The following is a 25,484-nucleotide window of genomic DNA, read 5'->3' on the forward strand; positions in this document are numbered from 1 at the left end:
GGAAAAACGAGGAGTTTCAGGGTAAGCATCACAGTACAGAGAACCTCCAAGAGCAATGGTTAACAATGAGGTGAAATGACAGCCCAACTCTGTTAGCTTTATATTCAACTACTTGGGGACATTGGAAGGCTAGCTTATACAGGGCAGGAAACATGAGATGTCCTGAGGAAGAAACAAACTCTGCATGATCTCACACTTAAAACACTATGATCTGATGGACCAGTCCACCTATTCCAAGATATGAGTGGACAGGAAATGAAACAAGAGTTAGGAACAATGTGGAGAACCCAACTCAGCTTTCACTAATCTTCACTGAGAGGAAACAATCCAGGTATCACCAGAGGAAGACATTCGAAAACAGCAAATATAAAAGGCAAAGAGTACATGAACAGGAAGACGATATCAAAACACTACAATTTAACTCAGGCCTTCTGTTCTATTTTCATTTCTATTGATGCAAAAAAAAAAAAATACGCAGACCAAAAAGCAGCTCATGGGGAGAAAAGGTTTATTTGGCTTATAATCCCGAGTAACAGACCATCATTCCTGGTCAGTGACCAAAGCAAGAGCTTCAGATAACTGCTCCCATGGTATCCACAGTCAGACTCTATCACGCTCATGTGCCTGCTTACATTAGCTGGCTTTCTTCACTGTTACACAATTTAGGGCTTAGTCCAAGCTATGGTGCTGCCCACATTCAGGGTAGGTCTTCCCACCTTGATTAACAAGAGATCCCCACAGACCTGCTCACTCAGCAACCTGACCTAGATATTTCTTCAGTCAAGGTGCTCTCCTCAGAGGAGTCTAAGTTGTCTCTGGTCGACCTTTAAATCTAACCATCATAACTTCCTAAAAGAAGGAATGGAATGGACATACACAAGCACACACACAATGTATATATGCATACAACTGAACCCAAAAGGTATATGACACCCCAAAATATGTAGCATCAAGTGGCTGGAGATGGCTCAGTGTTTAAGAATGCTTTTCTATTCCTGTAGAAGACATAGGCTTGTTTCCCAGCATGCTCATGGCAGCTAACAACAATCTGAAACTCAAATCTCAGGATTTCTTCAACAAAGAAATTTGGTCCACACAGGCATCAGGCCCTTACATGGTACACATACATTCAGTTAAAACACTCATACACATAACAAGTCACTTAGAAGAAAATGATACAGCATCAAGAAATATATTCAAGACTTGGGACACTCCAAAGTAAGTCCAGAATTTTACTGCAAAGGCATTCTCTTCACTGGATGCTAGGTCTTAGGTCTCAGAAACATCAAGAGCAGATTTAGTGCTGAACTTTCATAGGAAGTTGTGGATATGTAGCCAAGATGAAGCTAAAACAGAAACCAGCCTTGGGAACAGGGTTTACAGGCCTTAGCAGTTACATAGAAAAGCGCATTGCTACAGACATTTTCAGTCAGAAAGGGGCTGTTATAATTTGTTTATCTGCATGCTGATAAACTCAGCATCAAATGACCTCAGAAGAAAAAAGCACACTAAGAGTTTGGATGGACAGAAAGGGACACCTGATGACAGGGTAGCCAATGTCTTAAACTTCTATGCAAATCAAAAAGAAAGCAGTTTTCAAATGCCTATGACTGAAACAGTTTGCAAAATGTTTAATTTTTTTCTGTCAAATATTACAGAATCAAATTAAATTCTAAATTATTTTTACTTTTTTGTTTTAATCCGTTGTATGCTTTTATTAGAAATACAAATATTGTATATTTTCTTTTTAATTTCAAATTTTTATAACTGTATGTACTTATATAATGAATTTCACTTTTTCACTTCTCACTCACTGAAGTGCTTTTTCCTAATAAGTCACTTCATATGTTCAAAGCATCTCTCTATGTGTGAGCCCCCTGAAGAAAACTACAGTTTCCTGCTAGAGCATGACTAAGAGGTTTTTTTATCGAAGAAAGAGCAAATTATCAGATACTACAGTGAAGAAAATGATGCCCTGTTCCTAACAACTGTTAAGTGCCCAAAGTCCCTCAATTCCCACATCAAATCCGCAATGAAATGTTGATGGGCCAACCTCGTGCATATAAGCAGCTACATTGAGTTCTTGCGTGCAGAGGTTCTGCCATGTAAGAAACTGCCTTTTGGGCTGCGTATCTCTCATTCTCTGGATCTTCTACTCTGTGATCCCCTTCTTCTGTTCTGTGAACTGAACCTAAGGGTGGTCTAGCTCTCCCACTTAGTGACGAGCACCCCGTTATCTTTAAGTCTTAACACACTGCCCAGTTAATTACAACCTACTGCAGAAGAAGCTTCTCTGATTAAACTTGGGCATGTACTATAATTAAACTCTGAGTAAGTTTCTCTGAGCTTGCTTTCAGTTCACAGACAGTGGTCTACAAGCAACTCACTATTACTTGCTGGTACTCTTCAGAACTAAAACCATTAGGGTTTTTTCAGCTTATGCTTCACCCCAAAGTTCTGCCATTATTCTGAAAACAATTTAAGTCAGAATTGCATTAAATTGTGCGATTGACAGTGAGAGATCAAAATGTTGAAGGTTCTGTGCTGGTGCTAGCTGTGGATGTGTCCTAACACTCTTCTGAAACCTAAACCAAAGCATCCTCAGCTCAGCATCAGCACCGCTAGAGAACTACAGGGATTTAAGTGACAGTACACAGCTGAGGTGAAGTTACTGTGGAACCGATAGACACTAAAGGGCTGGGATCTTGTTTTTATTATTATTAATTGATTTGTACACTGAGGCAAAATAATCTAAATGAGCTATTTAAATTATTTAGAGAATGTTTTAAATTTCCAGGTATAACTCGTTTGAACTTTTCCTTAAAAGATCAATGAAATGTTTCAAACTATTTAAATTCACTACAAACCATGTTATCATGGCCTTTACAAAACAGTGAGCCTGAAAAACTTAAACAGAAAAAAATTAATAGAAGAATAAAAATATTTAGGGGAAAAATGGAAGGAAGGCGATTTTTGAGCCTAGGATTTCCACCTATGTTCTACATATTGTTTAAAGAATGCTGCAGATCTCTTGAGAGTCATTTAGTAGCAGTCTGAATTGCTGTCTTAAGAAAATACACAAAGACAGAACTGGAGAGATGGCGTAGCAGTTAACAGTGCTTGCTGCTCTTACAGAGAACATGGATTTAGTTCCTAGAATGTATGTGGTTACTAAAAACACCTCGGACTCTAATTCCAGGGAGTCTGATGCCTTCCACAGGCAATGCACACATATATGGTCCACATACACACATGCAGGCAAAGAACTCATACACATCAAATAAGCATAATAATAAATCTTAAAGTTAAAAAAGAAAGAAAGAAAGAAAAAAGCCATAAAGGATCAAATAGTCAGGAGTGTGATCTCAGGAGGCTCAGCAAACTCCAAGCCAATGAGAAATCCTCCTTTCAGAAAGTAAGTGAATGGCACCTGACAACCAACACCCCAGGTTGACTGGTCCCAGTCCCTCACCACCACCACCACCACCACCACCACACACACACACACACACACACACACACACACACACACACACACACAAACAGTCAAGGCTTTGTGGTTAGACAGAGAATGAGCAACATGAATCTGGAGGTGGAATTAGGTGCCATTAGGTTCTCAGAGAAGGACTTAATATGAAAGAAAGTATTTTTAAATGTATGCCCAACTAACCCCTTCTTCCTCAAGAAAACCTGAACACAGGAAAAACACATATGGCTTCAAGATTAATATTTTTCAGGAATGGAGTTTTAGATCTTCTATCAAACCTAACAGTAGAGACTGACAGCTACCTGAAACTTGTTACTGTGGCTTCTACAAGAGCCTTTAATGATACAGATAATACTAGGACTCCCAAAATCTCTCTTAGACACATGTTTGCACTGCACCCGAGAACAAAATGACTGTCACTTACTGACTTCCCTATCATCAAACATCATAGTGACTTACGTTTCCTCTTCAGCTTTCATTTGGAAGGCATCTTCCAACCAATCCAATAACTTGTGTGTAAACTCACTCACATCTTGCTGTGGAAAGAAGAGAGACTGATTGGTACTTGATCCTACTAGTAAAGACACTAGATGTTGCAAAGGAAAACTTGCAGGTAGTCACTACTCAGAAAACTGTCATGTGACTGTCTCATAAAATGCAACGCACTTCTATAATTTAACCAGGACATAAAGACTTTTTTAAAAAATATTATAATCGCAAGGTTTTGTTTTAGGAAACATATACACTCAAATGTAACAAATGAGATTAGGAAAAAAGACCAGTGCTTTTAGACAAATATTTCTTTCACTCATACATGCTTTTTAATCCATACCTACTTTTACCAAGCCATTGAATCTATAATTCTTTAAACCTCAAACTCATTCTACATTCGGAAACAAATAAACATCACCTACTACCATCCCTTTACTTAGACTCTGATCCCCTAACAAAAAAAAAAAAAAAGAAAAAAAGAAAATAGAAGTAAGAACAACTTACATAATGTGGCTTGAAAGAATGAGTTTTTTAAAAGAAAGAAAGAAAGAAAGAAAGAAAGAAAGAAAGAAAGAAAGAAAGAAAGAAAGAAAGGGAGGGAGGAAGAAAGAAAGGGAGAAAGAAAGAAAGACCATACATGACTAGATAGACAAATGCACATAGATAACTTGGTTTCATTTACCAAAGTAGCCTCAAGAAGAGAGTAATTACATAATAGTAATAGTAATTACTATTTTTCCACCTAGTGCTTAGATCAACTAATTTACTTAAAAAGTGTTTCTGTTAAGTCTAGGAAAAATATGTAACTCTAGCGTCACATAGTCAAACAGGACTAATATCAGGACAAAAATCTAGTTGTATCCCCTTGGGAAAAATATCGGCAGAAGAAAATTTTTACTTGCTTAGAACCTCAAAAAGTAACTTTAACTGATTATGGATCTTTGCAAAAATAACTTCATGGTGAATTCAGCTTAGATAAAAGTGATCCCCAATCCAAGAATGGCCATCTATGTGAGACATAGAACAGGAGAAACAAGGAAGCCCATGGGAATTCAGACAGAGATCAAAACTCGCCTTTTAAAGCCAAGAATACCAGAACATGACAAGAGTCAGGGAGGATGCTCCTTCTGTGAGAGAGCATGGCCCTGCCAGCATTTTAATTCCAAACCCTTGGCCTCTGGGTCTACGAATAATTTTCCATTGTTCCTGAGCCACAAGATTTAAATGAATTTGTAAATGTTCACATTCTTAAACAATTTCAATCTTGAAGATTGTAGCTAAAAATAACCATCACAAATCTTGCAAAGAATTATTTCATGTCCTTTTATATAACCCATCTAAAATTTACAAGTACAATTACAATTACAAAATTTTAGCAGAGTTCTTTACGATGAACAAGAGAGGTCTTCACTGTAATAAAGCACTTAGGAGCTGTGGGGGAAGGGACGAGTACAGTTGACAGTAGCCCACACACTAAAGAATCACCCTTAAGGCAGTGTCATGATTACAGTCATGTCATATTCTGGAGGAATGTAAAACACAAGTAAAAGATATTTAAAAACTAATCACAATACACTAACTCACTAATGTGTGTGTCAGAAAAATCACATCTGTACCAAAGTAACTGATATGCATCTACTTTTAAAGACTTCTCAGAAAAAAAATAAAGAAGCAACAATCATATAAGCATTCCACACATGCAAAGCAAAGACATTCACACTACAGCATTCACAAGCACAGAGCATCGAAGTCCAAGCCATATACATCCATGAGGACTTTCACTCTCAGGGAAGAGTCCCACATCTGCTTCACCTTTAAGTGGTAACATAAAAAAGATAGATGGCATCTGTAGAAAGTAGAAGAAAAGTGAATGCGGCAAGCATACAGAAGAAAACGTGTCAGAGAATGGAAGTGAGCTTGTGCAAAATTAATTTGTACAGAGAATGGGGCTCTGGAGCCTCACTACCCCCAGGTGGGCTCAGGAGCCTCTTCCATGTGTACCTATGACAGCACTTGAGTGCTGCCTTCTTTTTTAATATTTATTATTTTCTACAACCATGTGTGCTCCTGCCTACAATGTTGGTCTCTATGACTTTTCAATTATCAATGCTGGTTTACAAGCACTGTGTTTTTAGGAGAAATCATCTCAAACATTGTTTATACCAAATGTTATACCAAAAGGGGACTATGATTATACCATTAAAAGCAAGAAAAATAACTAAGGCAGTATTTAAAAAAAATACTTATAGGTAATTAAAGAAAACTATGCTCTATCAGCTAGAGCAGGGTCAAGAAAATATATAATTTATTGGCATTTGGATTATCACACGTTTGTTTTAAATTGTTACTTATGGGGTTGGAGAGATGACCTAGAAATTAAGAGAACTGACTACCCTTGCAGAGGACCCAGATTCAATTTCCAACATCTACATGGTGGCTCTAAACCATCTGTAATGATCCAGGATAGCCAATGTCCTACTCTAGCCTCCAGGCACACAATAGACACCCAATACGTGCAATACAACCTCCCATACACATAACATTTTAACTAATTTTATATGAATATTCTTAATTTTGTTGTTTTTCCTTATCAGTTTCCATCATTCTACAAATTACCCATGCACTTATCTTATTACCACCAATTTGTTCACTCTTTGCTTAATTTAGATTTTTTTTTGAAAGAGTAAAATAATGATTCAATGGCTTCAAGTTAAAGTTTAGTAATGCCATCCTAAATCAACAGACACCCTTGGAAAAGAGGACGCAGACTTCTAAGGTTAAGTTAAAACAGAAGGTTAAGAGAAAGCAAGCTACCTGCTGTGAGTCATTTGATTTGAAGGCATCCTTCAGAATCTCAACTGCTCTAGATGGATCAACATATTTCCGCTTGGTACCAACAAGAAGTGCAAACAGATACCTCAATTCCCGCATAAAGGGCAAATTTCGATGTTCCTGCAGAGAGAAGAAAACAGAAAAAAAGGAAAAAAAAACAACCCAATAAAATCAGCAAACTCTTCACTGACTAACAGATACTTCAACAGTATCCATAAAGCAAAGGGCATCTATTAGGATGAATTAAAACGAGCATCAGAGAGCAAACTCAAAGGAGGTAAGAGCTACGACAGAGGACCTCAAGCTAGCCTTACAATTTCTGCATAAACGCCATACATTCATAGCAAATTATGTCACTACCCAGCCAAGAATATCCACCTCATTTAGGTCTGTTCATTATAATCTTCCATTCATCAGGGTGCAGCTGCTACTGACAAGGGCAACAAGAAGGGCCAATGTTCAGTGAGGGCTCAGCACACCAGGCACCATCTGAGTGCTGTACTCCAGTAATCCCATTTAAACAAAGGACCCTGCTCATCCAGGAGCCCTCCAGACCCCTCCAGGGCAACAGAGCCTCCAAACTCCACATCTACTGGAACCAGTGCTTTGAATAAGGACCACCAACTGCCACTTGTCATACAATGATCCTGATTATTAGACTAATATTAAGGCTCTGTCTAATCCTTACTTAATGTCCCTTCATGTCCTAATAAACACTAATACCCATTTATATATACTACTTTATACTTATTAATATAATATAATTATTTCAGACATTTATTTTAGAAACTATAAGGTTTAGTATAAACTTATTGTAATTACTGCAATTTTTCAATTTAATTGTTTAGTAAGTATGTTAGTAAAAGCATTAGTCAGATCACACCCAGACATGAAATCTTAATTTTATTCTAAGATTACACACTTCTCAATGATCACAATATATCTTCTCTCTTTTTTTGCCACACAAAGCAGGTATTCAATTCTTACTGGTTGATTATATCCAACCTTCTGAGGAAAAAAGCTTTTAGTATTTATTTTAAAGCAAAACGAAAAAAATTCTTGAAATGATTTTAGTAATGCAGAAATTCAGTTCTCATAATAATAGTCTTTGCAACAGCAATTTTAGCATACATCTTAAAAATACTATTAAATATGGGAAGGTTTTTAATTTGCATAATTGGTATTTCTTTAGCAATATCAATATAGATAATTTTAAACAACTGACATTCAGAGTAATGAAGCCTACATAGAAACCATTGTTCTCTCAATGCACTATATGGTAGTCCTGAGAAACAAATAGTAATTCAAAGATTTGCTTAATCTCCAAACTATGTCCACGACTAAAGAATTCTCATATACAATAATTCTAAAATAGAATTTCTCAACCATAAAGAACTCCAAATAGCACTTACATAAATATAATATGTTCTATTAGCAGTAATAAGACAAAAGACAAAACATGTACATGGAAACGTAATCCATTTTCCTGTATTACTTTTAACTCTTTCAACAACTGCACTATATAAGATAACTTTTAAAAGTATAAACACTATAAAATTTAATCTACACAATAATTTCCAAGAATACCCTGTTTCTTGACATCCATTATCATTTCTTTATTATCAATCTGGCCGTGACAAATGAAGGTACTCCAGATCAAGTATAAGGATGTAAATAATATTTTTTAATCAAAGACATTCTACCAAGGTTATTTGGAAAGTAAAATCTTATGAAACATTTATCTCAGCTCATACCTGCAGCTAGAAAAACCTGACTATCAAAAGACATAACTTTACACAATAAAACAGAACAACTACTCTGACTAAATTATAAAAAAACAGGCACGCATCAAAACATCAACACTACTTTTATTTACTTTTGTAAACAGGCTTGTATTGTGCATGAGCTATAGCACAAGTCTGTGGTATTGCACTGTAGTTTAAGTACAACAATTTTATCCAAGATGCTCTTCAGCTGCTGCTTAAAATAATGTAAAAACTCATGTGAAGACACACACTTTCATTCTTTTATAAAAACTCTGGGGGCCTTGGTGTATTGTCAGCGCAAAGAAATTCTTTATGTGGGACACAATGATCCACCAGTTTTCAGATACCAAGTATCCAATACACAAAATGTATCAACAGTTAAAATAACAGTATACAGTTCTATACTAACCTTTATCTGAAATATCAACTGACTTTTAATGCATCCTACTTCTTATTTAAAATGTATGAAAAGTTTGTAGGAAGCTTTATTTTCTTAAAAAGATCATTTTACCAGTGGATGCAAATGGCATCCCTGCAATAAGGTCAAATCAATACCAGGTATATTCTGTATTCTAACAAATTGGTCTTTAAGTTCAATGCAATATCAGCATGTCATGAATTCAATGCAAATTCACTATTTAAAGAAAATGGCTAATGTTATATGGAAACCTATAAAACAAAAATTATCTTTCATTATCTCAAATTAATTTAACAAAATCTCTGGCTGACAATTCACCATAATTGTGACACTGGTTTTACAGGTATCAAGCTATGGTGGTCTCTGCTGTTACCATGCTGTATTAAAGACATTCATTTATCAAACCTTATGTAAATTTTCTTCTGCATAATTGTCTTTCAAAGAATAGAAGCAGTAACTCTCCCTCCACTGCAAGAAATAAACTTCTCTAGGATGGGCTCATTCGCACTCCTATGGTGTGCGCTCATGACATACACCTCTAGGTTACTCTCCTTATAGGGTGCTCCTTCAATGTGTGCTCAACACACATCCTCTAGCATGTGCTGAGTACCCCAAAAGACCTCACAAGTAGCTCTGATATAGAAACACTGAGAATGACTGGTTTTAAATAAAGTTACACAACAGACTTGGTTTTGTTCAAACTGTGAAAAACAAGAAACTGGAGTTCCATATCATAGTAAAATGAAAGAAATAAAAGGTAAACACAACTCACACATCTACAGTTGCAAGTAATTCTAACTAGTGGCATATAAATTATGCACGCCTTCTACCAGGACTTGAGAAGGGAGAATCGATACCAACGTGATACGAACAGGCAGCAGTCCAAAACTTCCCTTCAAAACTGTTACACTTGAAGAGCTTTGCCCTTAGAAACAGTGATCACCAGAGTGATCCCAGGCCTTTGTTTATTGCCTTGCTTGTTCTTTGACTATTTGTGTTTATTGTCTTGCTTGTTCCTTGACTATTTGCATCTATTGTATTGCTAGTTCCTCAACCTAAAACAGACCTTAATACTTGCATGTAATTAAAATGGTATAAAAGCAAAAAGGTGGAGGGAGGTGGGATGGTGGTTTTGGGGGGGAGGGGAATGGGTAAAGGGGATGACATCTAAAATGCAAATAAATAAAATATCCAATAAAAAAGGAGAGCTTTGCTTCATTTCTCTAGCAGTATAGAGTTGACAAATCACCCTGATTCCCCTTTAAAATGTATTTGTTCTTTACCCTGACCCCTTCCAAAAATTACAACTTAAAGGTTGGCTTTCCTTCAGGCTTTATTTCCTCTGGTGTGCATCATAAATATTTCATGTATTTGCAGAAAAAAATGGTTTTAAAAATTAAACACTAAAAGGAAAATGTAACTAAATAATTTATCACTGTAACAATGGGTCACACAAAGTTCAGTACATCACTGAAACCTAAGACTTCATCTCCTTTGTCTCTACAGCCCATGTCTTCAGGGCCACTGGCTTTTTACTGGAAGGTACTCGATATCTGCATCAATCCCCTACACAAAGTTTTTACTCGTTAAGTAGAAATGTATGCAGACAAATCAGCCCAATTTTTATTAAAATTGAATTTTTAAAATGTATAAAAACTAAAACTTTCTTTAACAAATAAGATGACAATACTGCATAAGAGACACTTTTAAGTGCTTTGCATGCTTATCCTTTAAGCTGCCCAGTCCCTCTATGTCTCTACTGTCTCCACTACAGAGAAGGAAATCCCAGAAAGAAGTGCTGGACCATAGCTAAAACCCAAGCAATCAGACCCTGGAGTCTGCTCTCTCATGTCAACCTCAACTGCCCAACGCTAACCTCCAGTACAGGAGGGTAAGTTCGCCCTGGCAAAGAGCACACAACCCAGTTTTAAAGGATTGCTCTGGATGATTAGGTGAAGAGAAACGTTGATGCTGACAAGAGTTTTGAGGAGTCAATTTAGGGATGACCTAACTCAGAGCATGTCATCTATGAATGTATTCTAACTTGACCGGCTAAAAGGCGAGGGGTCCTAACCTGAGCACGTGGAACTTCTATTCTACTATGACGCCCAGAAGAAGACACTTCACATTTATGATATAGAAATAGGGATAGGAAGTTACTGTAATAGAGATAAATGATATAACATTAAAATTTGAACAGTTTCAGATTTAATAAAGAAGAGCTTCCAAAATACTTAGAAAAAAACATTAGGACCATAATACGTGGCTTTTAAAGTCTTTTATAATTTTACCTTTTGGTTTCGGGGTAAATCTTGAGCATTTGATGGAGGCTTGTAATTCAGAACTAATCTTCTAAATTCCAAAAGATTGAATAATGACTGAAAAAGAACAATTTAAGATACCTAAGAGAAAATTCTGTTAATGGAATTGTGAATATCACTGTTATCAAGGCTCATTATTGACAATTCTACTACTTGTATAAAGAACTGTTGGAATTAGCACAAGAATGGCTTTTTCATATGAAAAGTCCTTTTATATATCCTAAAATAGTGTTCTCATTTAAAAAATAATTTTGGATTAGGGTTTCAGTGAATTAATCCCAAAGTCTTTTGCATGCAAGGCAACTGCCCTAACCACTATGCTACATTTAGTTCCAATGTATTACTGTGGCTAATTAACATTTATCTTACATGTAAAATAAAAAATTATACAAGGAAAACTTTGAAAATCATACAATGTCTTACTTATTGAAAGCTGTTTATGCTACTATGTCATGAACATGAAGTTTTTTAAAAATAAAATGAATAAAATACAGTAGAAAATGTTTACACATGTTCTATTTCAGACTATGTACTTAGAAAAATTGAGAACAAACCAACTTTTTCCTCAGATGCTCTATGATAGAGATACAAAATGTTATATATTCTCTTGACTGCCAAGGAAACACAGCCTAGGAGAAAAATATATAACAGTAAAAATAGAATAATGCAAAAGTACTTAATAGGACAGGCACTCATTAAAGGCCTGCTGGGATTTTTTATTTTTATTTTATTTTATTTTATTTTTATTTTTTATTTTTTGGCTTTTCAAGACAGGGTTTCTCTGTGTAGCTTTCTCTGTGTAGCTCTGGCTGTCCTGGAACTCACTCTGTAGACCAGGCCAGCCTCGAACTTAGAAATCCACCTGCCTCTGCCTCCCAAGTGCTGGGATTAAAGGCGTGCGCCACCACCGCCCGGCTTGGCATGGGGTTTTTATTGGTGTTTTTGTTGCTGGAAATTGAACCAGGGCAGTGGACTTTCACTACCACTAAGTTGAGTCAGTAACCACAGGAGTGTTTACAAAAAGGTACTTTGTAATCCGCACTATCATCATAACAATTATTCAAAATGAAAAAAATGTTTAGTACATACCAGAACACACACTTAATAAATACAAATTCATCCAAACATCTCACGAGTCTCCTTATGAATACTTTATATACATGTAGGTATGCTACAAGTTTTACAGTATAACTATACTTCCTTGTGAGTCACATTTGATACAGTATATAAACTTACAGGAGCATCAACAATGTATTAACTTTTATGAAATGTAAATTGGATTACTTTGTAGAGCATAAAAGTAGAATCACAAATCAATGATAACAAATTATTTCTTTAAGTAGATAAAGTTTTGGTAAACCTGGCTCATCAGTTGTCTAAAAAACACATAAACAAAAACAAAACAGTAACACTAAAGCAAATGAAAAACCAGGAGCTGGACAAATAGAAAAACTGGAAAGCTGAAGATGAATGGCAAAAATTACTTTCTAACAGAAACCATAGGACACGAAACAGGATCTGTGATAACTTACAACCTGTCTCCTCTTTTCTTTGTCCTTTGTTTGGTTGTTTTGTTTTGTTTTTATTTTGTTTTGTTTAGTTTTGTTTTGTTTTGTTTTGTTTTGTGGCGAGTTGTATTGTATAGCCCTGGCTGATCTGAGACAGGCTGGATTTGAATTCAGAGAGATCCATACACATGCTTCTGCTTCCTGAGTGCTGAGATAAAGCCCTGTGCAACTGATGCCCAGATAAGTTGTTGTGTGATAAGTGTTGTTGTTGTGTATGGTTTGCTTTGTTGTTCTTCTGTTTTGCTTTGGTTTTGACTTCCTTTTCTCTGTAGAGCCCGGGCCATCCTTGAACTGGAATTATAGATGAGAGTGGCCTTGAACTCAACAGATCTGCCTGCCTCTGCCTCCTGAGTGCTAGAATTAAGGATGGTGAGCCATCATCCACCAGCCTCTAGTGATGATTTTTTAATTAAATATTATGAGCACATAAAATAATTCATTTTCTATTCTTGTTATTTTTGTTCCTTTGAGAAGGTATCTTGCATGCCACCCAGGATGGCTCTAACTACTAAACTCTAATGATTCGTCTGAGTGCGCCACTTGAAAAAACGGGACCCCAGGAGCACAGCATTGTGCCTATCTCATTTATTCATACATTTACAAGTACTTATGGAATACACATAATGCATGCTAGAGGACAAAGAAGAAAGGGTACCTCATCTTAGGTGAGGTGGATCACCATTCAATTGTGAATTAAATGGGTGACAGAGAAGTATGAATCAGAGAGGAAAGGAAAAGAGCCTTACGTCAGAACCTAAGCAGAAAGTGAGATGTCTAAAGCCAGAGTTTAAACAGATAAAAAGGATTTGAGCCCTGTAGCAAGAGTAAGGCAATGAGACAGGGAAGGGGAATATGGAAAACAGAGCTTCTAGATGTGTGAAACATCAAAAAGAGAGATGAGCAAGCATCACAGACCCATCCACACACAGCGGAAGACTGGTGCACAGCAAGGACTCGCTGGAATATTTCAAGAATAAAATTCTCAGTGATGTCTAAGAAGGGGATAACAAGGTGGTGGCCTTGAGAAATAGAGTAGAGGAAGAATGCTTGAGGCAAGAATTATAGAAATGGAATAAAGCTTAAGGTGGAAGTCTGAACCACTGTGAAGAATTGAGGGAACACTGCAAAAAACAATGAGAACCCCGTTACCGTGCTTTGAACTTCCTTTGGAGTGGGTATATAAGAAACTGCTTTTATTCCATTTTATAGATATTTATATTTCATAGATGGCAAGTTCATTTTTCTAGCACATTAAAGGGCCTGTCCCCTGAGAAGCAGCGGGGGCTATGTGCTAATCTGCAGAGGGGACACATTCCCCTTCATCTTGTCTCACAGAATTCTGCAAGCTGACTGAGCTCTGCCTCTGAGTTCAATTTTGGAACTGAAACTCTACAGAGCACTTATGTCAGTTTGAAGGAATTCCAGTCAACTTTAAAAATTCCAATAAAAGCTTTGAATGCTAGTGGAAACAATTGTAACTGAAAAGTTACATTTGTAAGTAAGTAGTCACAGCTCAGCTCACACCTGAGAAGAAAGCAGTGTCAGAAAAAGAAAAAAATAAAGATTATAATTACTAAACATAAAAACAAAAAGCTCCTTGAAATTATGGTGAACACTGAAGATACAGTTAAAAATATAACTTTGAGTGAACCTGTGACATTTGCTACCTACACAGATTGCCACAGTGTGACGATTCATGTTTTCTCTAAAAGTCACTTTTATTATAATGGTGGTGACAATCTAGCCTTCTAAAGGTAGAAAATTATCTGTATGGAGTGTTTAGGCTTCTGCTAGAGAAATCAAATGTTCTTCAGTAACTAAATTTGCTGTCATGGGTGTAGTCACTACTAGACTCAAATAAAAAAATAAAATTAATAAAATTACTAGTTTCTATTAAGGAAAAATAAGTCACTCCTTTTTCTAATATGTTTTCTTCATACACACACACACACACACACACACACACAAGCTTTGTCATCTAGTGAACTTAGGATAGGTGGATGGTTTCTCTGTCACATTAAACTGAAATAGAAAAAGAACTTATTAATATAAGATGGAGATCCTTGTCTCTGTTAATTTATTACTCCAAATGGGAATTTCCTGTGAATATTGTCAGAAGTAAACAGCATTTATCTAGCTAATAAATACTGCTTTTGTAGGACTTCTCTTCTTGAAGATCTCAGTGACAAACGCCTGACCATGGAGAAGCATTAGGGAGTGCTGTGTAGACGGCAGGCCAACACTTTTAGGAACAGTCGATCAAAGCTTTACGTCTGCTCTTCATGGGTCAAAATTTCTAAACTCTACCACTACTATACGAGAGAAGAGGAACCATCTATAAAGACTATCCTAAACAACTTGTAATGTCTACAGGATTCCAAAGTATCAAGTAAATGTTAACTATTGCTTTGGACATGTATATGAATGAAAAATTCAGAATGAAGCCTACTGTTGAAGAATTGCTACCTACTCATAGCAATGCAGACATTTCCTAGACTGTTAATATATTAGAAAAGCAAGTAATGAGCCATCTTCTTTATCAGTGTTTATTATAACATAATGAGAATGAGGCGTAAGTCCAGAAAACCAAAGGAAATCTACTTAAACTGCACATGTGCCAGAAGCGAAGGAGGTGGGGCTTGAAACCTATACTACACTTGGTAGAAAAAACGTGTTAAAATCACAGATTAGTCACCTAGCAATGACAGACACCAAGCTCACAGAAAATGAACGGTGTGAAATACTTCTGACACTGTGTGCAAGCTGGAGTAATCATAAAAAAAACAGACTCAGGAAACTACAAAGTAGTCTTTTTGAGCATAAAAACAAATGGCACATATGCCCAATGAATTTTTAAAAGTTCTTATTAGGAATAACATTTTAATTCTCCTATGAAACTTATTAAACTAAACAAAATATTTAGAGAATATGTATTTAAATTTGAAATTAGATTATTCATACCAACAGAGAATTAAAGAATTACGGCAATCATCATTATTATGTAAAAAACTAAAATTCAGAGATCACACTAAATATATTACAAAAAAATTATTCCTTGTTGAGAAGATAATGAGTATCTGTATTTACAAACATCTCCTATTTTGGAGAAAGCTAACAAAACATTTCTCAAGAATTGTCTAAAGCAAAAATAGAATGTGTTAATCTTGATTTACCAATATTTATTCTTTTTAGCATTCTCACATATGTACTGTGATATATTTGCACATCAACACCAGCCTCAAACAAAATGTCTCTTTAAAGAATCAATTTGTAATTATTTACATTATTTATTACATGTAGTCATATAAAAATATGACTATTTCCATTATATATATAAATAAGTCTGATCTGAGTCACAAAAAGTTAACTCTAATTTCCTACCTTGATTATAATTATTCTCTATACTTTCAGAGAAATACCCACAAAATTATCTTCTTTCTACCTCTTCTGGAAGAATAAAAACTGCACCAATTCCTAACAGCAAGAAACCAGGAGAAATTAATCTTACATAACTGGAAGGAAATAAGTTATATTCTACTGAAAGCTTCATGGCAGGGATTGTGCTATATGCCTATAAACTGAGTACTGAGGTTAGCCTAGGCTATATTTGAATATCTTGTTTGAAAATTAAACTTAAAAAAAAAACTTTTTTAAAATAATGAAATTTTTATTTAGCCAAGTGTGATATCTCATACCCTAGCACTCAAAGCTGAGGTAGCAGGTCATAATTTCTGGTCTAGTCTGAACTAATCTGAATAAGAACCAGTCTAAAACAAAGAAAAGGAAATAACAACAACAAAAACAAACAAGCAAACAAAGAACAACAAAAGGTACACTGGGAATTTTAAAGATAAGGTGGTCTAGGAGATGCTGAAATCAAGCTACTTTATGCCACATATATGAAAATCCGACCTGAGTTTCTACTTAAAATGTAACAAGAAACATCATGGCCCACCCCATTGCTCCTCTGGCCCACTGACTAAGAGCTGAATCTCGACCCTTACCTGAATAACTGCACTAAACCAGCAGGTGTTGCCGACGTTCTTCAGACCGACTGGAGCTTTATCTTGTCTTTTTCTGTCATAAGGGTTTCGAGAATCCCTCCAAACCTCTATAGGTGTTCTCTTCATACAGGCTTTATTTTCTGCTATGCTGGCTTCAAGAACTCTTAAGAAATGAAAATACAGTGTTGAAAAAGTTTTACACTATCACAGAACCCTCTAAGCAACACTATAGGATGAGAGAACTCTAAGGATTGGTTACACAGCTCTAATGTGTTCATGGACATGATACGTGATGCTGACATTACTCGAGGAGCAGCTGGATGTCATTAAGATCATGACAGTGGCAATAACCAACAGGGCAAGTGAAGTAAAGATTATTTCCTAAGAAAATTCAAACACAAAGTCTCAATCAGATTAGCAATATAATTACAATTCTTAGCTACACACACACACACACACACACACACACATGGTGAAGGTGAAGATTAGTCTATAAATGAGACTGTGGTCCTAGGAAAGTACAGTGAAGATGATACTTCCTTTATCTCAGTGGCCTTAAGTGAAGATGAAACTTCCTTTGCCTCAGTGGCCTTACAGCCACTGTGTTACGGCCTAACACTGGGCATGTTTGGTGCTGATGCAGCATAGACAAACCTACTGTACATCCTTAAATGTACAGCTGTTGTGATTATACAGAGCTGGAGCAACTATGCCCACAGCACTCAGCAACTCCAACGCCACATTCACACTTTCAATATGCTAGTATATGCCATTGTTTTATAGTATTCATACCCTATTACACAGCATACTCTAAAGATGAATGCCATAGTAGTCTGCCAGAAGACTCACATGTCCCATGTTTGTCTCTTGACTACATCAAGGGGACGCTTGGAGCTGTTAATTGAAGATGTGTGACATCTAGGTTTCTGTAAGCACATTCTAATGAAATTCCCTATTCACCCCTTTCTTAGAACTATCCCAAAGTCAACCAGTTTGTAGCTTAAGTTTACATTGTTTTAGTTAGAAAACACTGACATAAGCTGCAAAGACAACTTTGTTGGTAAGAGGAAGTACTAACATGACCAATGACATGGTTTTTATCCTTAGTTCTGCAATAAATAGATGATAGACAGACAGAGAGACAGACACTGTTACTCAGATATACACATTTATCAGTAGAAGTAGGAGAATTTCAAGTCACCGCTGGATACACAATAAGACCCTGTCTCAAATTTTTCAAGGGAACAAACATGTAAACAAGCAGCAGGGATTACAAGTGGAGAGAAGCCTCATACCCTAGCAATGTGCATTTGTGAGGAAGCAATGTAAATATAAACCCAATAACCACTCAGTCATTCTCAGAACAAAAGCTAATCTCACAACCAAACCAGCAAGAAAACACCAAACACAGAATTACTGATGCTAATCTGGGATATAAAATTCTAGATAATTTCATATATGCTAATATAAATTGATATAAACGAAAGTCTATGTGCACTTTTAACTGCATTTTCAGCAAGTATAACTTTTATTTTATAGCACCCACATCACATTGATGAACCCAAGGTCCCAGAGAGAGACTGTCTCAAAACAAAAAGACAGCTTCTAAAAAAAAAAAAAACCACACTCAGAGCTGGCCTTTAGCCTCTACGCACAGGAACATATGAACATGCTTATGTACATGCAAAGGCATTAAAAAGTATCACTACCCAACACAATTATATACCATATGTCCAAGACATTTACCATTGGATCATAAAAAAAACAAAAAAAAAAACAAAAAAAAAAACAGATTTCTGAGTTCAAGGCCAGCCTGGTCTACAGAGTGAGTTCTAGGACAGCCAGGGCTACACAGAGAAACCCTGTCTCGAAAAAACAAAAAACAAAAAAACAAAAAAAAAAACAAAACAAAAAAAAACTCAACTCCTGCAATAAATTTCTTGTAATAAATTTCTAAAAGTGAGCTGGACAGAATATTCAACTGATTACAGAAGAAAACAAAAAAAAATTAAAAAAATAAATTTGTGACAAAATTATGCGCTTCACAATTATAAAATAAAGTTTTAGAACTAAATGATGTTTTATTGCATAAAGCATAGAAATGCAGGCATATGTTAATGACTTATTCAGAATAAAGTATATCTTATTGACCTTTAATTTAAAATCTTTCTGGAATATAGAAGTATTCAAACATACACACACACACACAGAGGGTGGGAGGGAAGGAGGGAGGGAGGGAGGGAGGGAGGGAGAGAGAGGGGGGGGCAGACAGAGAGAGGCTGTGTACAAACTGTCCTTACCTACTGATGGCTTGCTCTTCATCAGTTATGCCAGTCTCCCTGAATGCCCTGTTTGATTCCGCCAAACTCAAAGCAATTGCTCTCTGAAGATCATCTTTGTCATCTCCAGTGAGATCAATTACATCTGAAAAGCAAATGATCTTTCAGCCAAATGAAAATGAACTATCACAGAGATTTTATGCCTAATAAACCTTGGCAGGCTAAAAGCCAGAAGCAAGTTAATTCTCTATTTTTGTAAGAATGAATATATCTTTAACAATTCAAACATGGCTAACATTAAGTACTCTCAATAAGTTCATAGTTTCTTCTGTAACAAAAAAAGAAAAGTCTTGTTGATTTACTATGCAACCTCTTATTAAAAGCAAGTAAGCAGAAAGACTGCTGGGAGTATGGCTTATCAATAAAAAACAGAGTAAGCACCTACCAAACATTTACGTTGGTGCTCTCTGATTTATGGGTTTATTATACTGACTGACAACAGCATAAGGCTGTGTGTACACGCATGTGAATGCGGGTGTGTGTGTGTGAGTGCATGCATGTGTTTGTTCTACAGTCTGTCAGAATAAGCCGTACTCTCAAAAGTCGTTATCTCTAATGAAGGATGTAGAAAAGGAAGATGTAAGGAGCTGTCACTTTTCATTTTTTACACTTCAGTACTATATGATTAATTTAGGACATATGTTCTTTCCACTGAAAACAAGAATTTTACTTACACAGACTTATGCAAATGAACATATTCCCCCCATTTCTTAAAGGAGAACTTGAACATTACAAGGTCTACTTCTATATCCAATGAATAAAACCTGCATATTTTATTAACTTCAGTAAAATATGCTCACTGCAGTTCTGTAACCAGTACTGGTCAATTTCCTTGACAGTGAAAATTATGATGATGAATACTATTATTACAATTTAAGCAATGAAATGAAGTAGTCCAATGAAAAAAAGAATGGGTAATCAGAATTGTCTTCATGTTTTGGACACAATTTATATTCACGTTCCTTGAACTTTAAATGTGTTTGAAATATTACATGAGAAAAAAGAAGACAAAAAAGTGAGAACAGCCGTCTTAATTTTATCATTGCAGTCTGACAATTACAAAAATCTTTTTATTGTTACCTACCACTTTTTCTCCAAGAGGAGCATACAAGAACTTTTAAAATAGTAGAAATAGTTGCTATAGAAAGTCTTCTTTAAATGACCTCATATACAATAAAAGCCCATAAAAATACAGTTAAGTCCTGCTACAAAGTATTTAATCACAGCTGGAAAAATAGGTCAACTCTATAGTACAGAGTCATAGGGTACAGTAGCTCGAATGAAGGGACATCTCACATGCCATCAAGTACAAGGTTTCACAGGGCTGAGCACTTGGTCCTCAGGACACAGCTAAGGAGAGTGTGGCTGTAAAGAGGGCAGCGCTATATGGATGGAGCTATAAAAGGACAGAGCTATAAGAGGGCAGAGCTATAAGAGAGCAGAGCTATGAGAGAGCAGAGCTATAAGGAGGCAGAGCTATAAGAAGTCAGAGCTATAAGAAGGTCGAGCTTCCCAGTCCAGACTGAGGAATGGAGAAGAGGATGGATCTAGGTGGTGTGAAATGTATCACAAAACAAGAGCCATCCCAGTAATTAGAATGGCAAGAACCCGGAGAGCGATGGAGAGGAAATAAGTAGGAAAAACCCCAAGAAAGTAGAAAGTTAAGCTCTAGGAACAGGATCAGTTAGTGCATGAATTCTAGTCCCTCATACTTCTATTGCGTTTCCCTCACAAAACAAACCTGTCTCCCATATTCACTTGCAAAGAAGATTATGAGTAAAATTTGGGTCCCATGAATACCATTACTAACAGGAGACTATGAAGGCAGAAGCAACAGTGGCCATGATCCTATTGCTGCTGCTTTTGCCAGTGTCTTTAATGGATATGTAGGTACTGTTCTACAGTAGCATTCCAGTAGCCAGTGTCTAACTTCAAGAACCTCACTCAGAGAGTGAAGCCAGTATCCTCTTAGCATTCCAATATCCAGGCAGAGCCAAGTAGATGCTAAGCATCTAGCTTTCTATCCACTAAACCAAAGCTACAGTAAGAAGTATGGACTTGATCAGAGCCACCTACCCTGCAGGCTGTTTTCTTGGTGTGACTGAGGAATTAGAAGCACTGTGAGGGTCAGTCCTGCAATGATCTCTAGTCACTGCAGAAGACTAAGCTCAAGTCCCCTCCCTCGATTGCATGCAAGATGTTTTTAGATCACTTGGATGAAATTCCTTCTGTAAAATTACAGAGCATATTTGAGGTCTCATACCTAGCTGACTAGAAAACTACTTAGAAAGAGTACTAAGTTATACTTGTACTCTTTCATGATCTATGAATTGGAGTTCACTAAACACAAAAGCAAACCATAAGAAAGAATGGCACAGTTTGACCTATTCCATGACTGTAAGGATAAGAACGGTACACAGGCCCCAAGTCTAAATCTTTTGTTTCTTACATCCCACTTTCCCCACAGTCATTTCTTCAAGTGTGATCGACTCATCCTAACAGACACTTTCAAGAAGAGATGAGGAGTCCTGAGGGCAAAGACGATGATCACAATATATGGGTATATAATCCATCTGCTGCTGTTGATATTTGCCATGCTGATGCAGAGCAAAAGGAGCAAAGTATTGCATCTTAGCACAAATCAAGGCACCAGTTCCAAAGTGGAATTTCCTTTATTACTTATAAATAGGCACAATTCTTTTAAAAAATCAGCTTCTCTTATGAGTTATAACTTTGATCAAAAAAGGTAATTTAACTAAACATCGAATCTTAATTCACAGGGTTCTCAAATTGTTAATGACTAAAAATGTACAAAGTATGTATGGCAAAGCCTGGTAACAATGCCTGTCCAAGGCTGCAGCTGCAAACTTAGTATTCTTCATGCCATATTTAGTTGAAAGAACAAATGACATACTACAAAGTGTGAATGCTCAAACTTCAATTTCACCAGTCACTGCAGAGTAACTGTTGTTAATGACTGAGAAGAAACTTTCAACCAAGCTCAGAATGTTGGAAAAAAAAAAATGTGTTTCAATTAGTATGATCCTGATTAGTATGATAGTGTCACGGAACCTAAGGCTTTTCTGCTAAGGCCAGTTCATAACCTGCTAACAACTTGGTATTTTAATGTAGTATTCTTTCATAATATTGACGGACCTACAATTATCAATGCCGTCTTACAGAATCATGTATGGGTAAGAGAGCCATTCAAATAGGAAGGTAGTGGTAGATTTTAATATAGAATAGTACCATAGGAAAAGCAATTAAGGATTATCACAGACACGAGTGTGACTGGATTTATACCACAACTCACCCTTCAGAAATTAAGAATCACCAAGTTTTGGGGCAGTAACATAATATCTGTTACTATTTAAATAATCAGTTAAAACCCTCCTCCTTTTTACAAATGAACATCTGTATAAAGTCAGACCTTCTTCACATAAAGAACCAAGGCAGCTTACTCCAGCAGAACGCAGTCCCTCCAACACAGGTCTGAGATCCCAGGTCTTCTCCAACACCATACATGCGAGACACTTGCAGCCGAGGAAAGCATGTACCCTTTCGCTAATTTATTTCAGAAATATACTTTATACAAAATGTTTACATAAACATAATAGGTTGCTATTTTGGTAAAAATTAATTTTCTAAGCTTCTCTGAATCTCAAGTTCTACCTCAGAAAAATTATACATCAACAAAGCACTTTGAAGTGCATCAAAAATTTGTGAGTTTATAGGAGTCCTGAGATCAAAAGTGTGCCTCGTTATTAAATACAAACATGTCCTCTAATACTTTTGTCTGGCTAGGATAGGGGCTTCTGTAAGCTGGCTTTTACAACTGAGTTGAGAAAAGATAAAGTGCAGTCACCTGTGTGCCAGTCACCTCTGTGACAAGGCCAGGACATGGATGGATGCCCTTGTCCTCCACACTGTAGCCCAGCCCAGTGTGCCCTGCTTTCTTGTTCTTGTCTGCACACATGCACATTACTGCCTTGCCCTGACAGCATCACAAACAAAAGACATTTGTTCCTTCCACTGGTATCAAAGGCTAAAGCTGCCTGAGCTACCAGGACCATGCTCAGTGGTTCCTGCTACCCTTCTCTCTCTTCGCATCTCTAATCCTCCAGGAGTTGGACAAATAGGAACAACTGTAACCCAGATAGGAATTGGAGCCTGCCTCTCCTGGTATTAGGCAACAGAACATTTTAATGATGGAAAGGGTTAGCTGAGATCAGATTCTATCAGTCCCTGACCGAAACATTTTCTTCCAAGAAAGGAAAAGTTCTCATTTGTAAAGCCACTGTAATTACAATATTCTTCATGGTGTTCCCATTACTCTCCATAAAGCTGTTTGTCTTCTCCCATAATTTTCAAACAATGTGGTCACAATGGAAGAATTTTATGACCTAAGCACACACCAGAATATTTAGATTTTAAGTATCATTTTATTTAATAAGAAGTTAGTAAGTAAAATATAACTTTTTCTATAAGTCATGCATAGTTAGTCTTCCTTTTGTGTTGGCTATCCTTGGTTATCAACATGACTACGACCAGAATGAACTAAAACCAAAGTGGCTGGGGACAGCTGTCAGGATTTTTTTTTTCTTAATTGAATCATTTAAAGTTGGAAGACCGACTTATAATCCAGAACTTTGAGATGGGAAGAGTCATCTTTAATCTGGGCTACACCTTCTCCTGTGGCCTACATAAAGGACATGGATGAAGGAAGCCTATACTTTTTGCCTGCTTGCTCTTGCTCTTACAAGCACGCCTACTCCTTCACAGCATTAAAGCCTACTTCTTTTGAACTCTGGCATATACTAAAGACCAGCTGAGAAATCCAATATTGTACCTCACTGAACTTCCTTTTTAGGAATTAGTAGAACAAGTATATTAAATGCTACAGTTAGCCGAGTGGTAGTGGCGCACACCTTTAATCCCAGCGCTTGGGAGGCAGAGGCAGGCGGATTTCTGAGTTTGAGAGTTCGAGGCTAGCCTGGTCTACAGAGTGAGTTCCAGGACAGCCAGGGCTATACAGAGAAACCCTGTCTCGAAAAACAAACAAACAAAAAAATAAAAAAAAACAACAACAACAACAAAATGCTAGAGCTATCGGTTGTATAATGAAAAATAGCATTTTCCATTTTCCATAGGTTTAGAAAAAAAGAGTTCAGAATTAATTTGGCTATAAACAATTAGTAATAGGCAGAAGTAAGTTTAAAATTAATAGCGTTGGTTAAAAAAAAATTCATCCAAGTATCAGTACATTATATGCTTATTTATGTGCCATGGTAAGAGTTCAGAAAAAAACTGCAAACTCCTTAGCTGTCTACTAACCCTGTACTATTACTGTGAGAACAACGCTACTTAATAGACAGGCTGGATACCACTTTGGTAGACTACATGATCGTTGGGGCAGGTACCCACATTTTTAAGATCGTCTAAATTAAAATAATTTCAAAAGTTAGAAATACAGCACATGACACTCATGTTTATAAATATTTGCTAAGAAATTACCATGAATTTGATATATATTACACACACACAAACACACACTCTTCTGTGAGCCCCAAATACATATATCCTATTGAATTTTACACACGCTTTGAGTCCTTGCATGGTTTAACAATTCACTTCTTCATGAGTTTGTTTACATCATTGAAGCCAAAATCTAGTTGAATGACAACATAAAGATTTAAGTTTGAAAAGGTAAAATGAACATTTTCAGTATTTTTTTTTTATCTACATGAAGTTAAGTCCAGGGAAATGTTGTATTTTGGTTGATAAATGAATTTTATATTTGTCAACAATAAAGACTCCTAGCCTCCTTGTAGAGAGTTGAGAGAGAAGACATTGAACAGGAACTTGAGGAGACTTGAGTAATACAAGAGGTGTTAGAAGGTTACCTCACGTGTGCTAAGGCCCGCGGGGTTTAGTCACCAGTACTGAGAGGGGAGAAGGAGAAATGGATTTGAGGAGAGTTGAAGCAACAAATTTGAATGAAACACAGAACTGAACACTGCACAGCTTGTTTTCAGGAACCCGAAGGACGGGAGCAATCTAAGAAAGGAAGGCGTGTAAGAACACAGATGAGAAGTCAGGGCACCTCTGATCCTCACACATCCAGCTTCAGCAGCCTGGTGTCACTGTTCATCCCGTGAGCCAAACACAATCATGTCTCAGGCTGAGCTGGGATTCATTTTCCTCACACAGCCCTGTGACTCCCTTTTTCACCTCCCTTAGGTCTCTGTACAAATGTC

The 25,484-nt window shown here is 36.6% G+C and overlaps 1 protein-coding gene across 1 annotated transcript in view; it reads right to left on the reverse strand.

Moving 5' to 3' along the window:
* The window catches only part of Usp25 (ubiquitin specific peptidase 25), a 105,513-nt gene that overhangs the window by 49,248 nt on the left and 30,781 nt on the right, over positions 1 to 25,484 (reverse strand). Inside the window, exons 4-8 of the mRNA XM_028757207.1 lie at positions 19,189 to 19,312; positions 16,889 to 17,051; positions 11,287 to 11,373; positions 6,794 to 6,931; positions 3,947 to 4,023 (exon numbers count right to left, since the gene is read on the reverse strand). Of these exons, the coding sequence (XP_028613040.1) occupies positions 3,947 to 4,023; positions 6,794 to 6,931; positions 11,287 to 11,373; positions 16,889 to 17,051; positions 19,189 to 19,312 (589 nt within the window). The remainder of the gene's footprint in view (positions 1 to 3,946; positions 4,024 to 6,793; positions 6,932 to 11,286; positions 11,374 to 16,888; positions 17,052 to 19,188; positions 19,313 to 25,484) is intronic.

The sequence above is a fragment of the Grammomys surdaster genome, unplaced genomic scaffold (assembly GCF_004785775.1).
Source record: "Grammomys surdaster isolate TR1022 unplaced genomic scaffold, NIH_TR_1.0 126153, whole genome shotgun sequence".
In the NCBI taxonomy this organism is placed as follows: Eukaryota; Metazoa; Chordata; class Mammalia; order Rodentia; family Muridae; genus Grammomys; species Grammomys surdaster.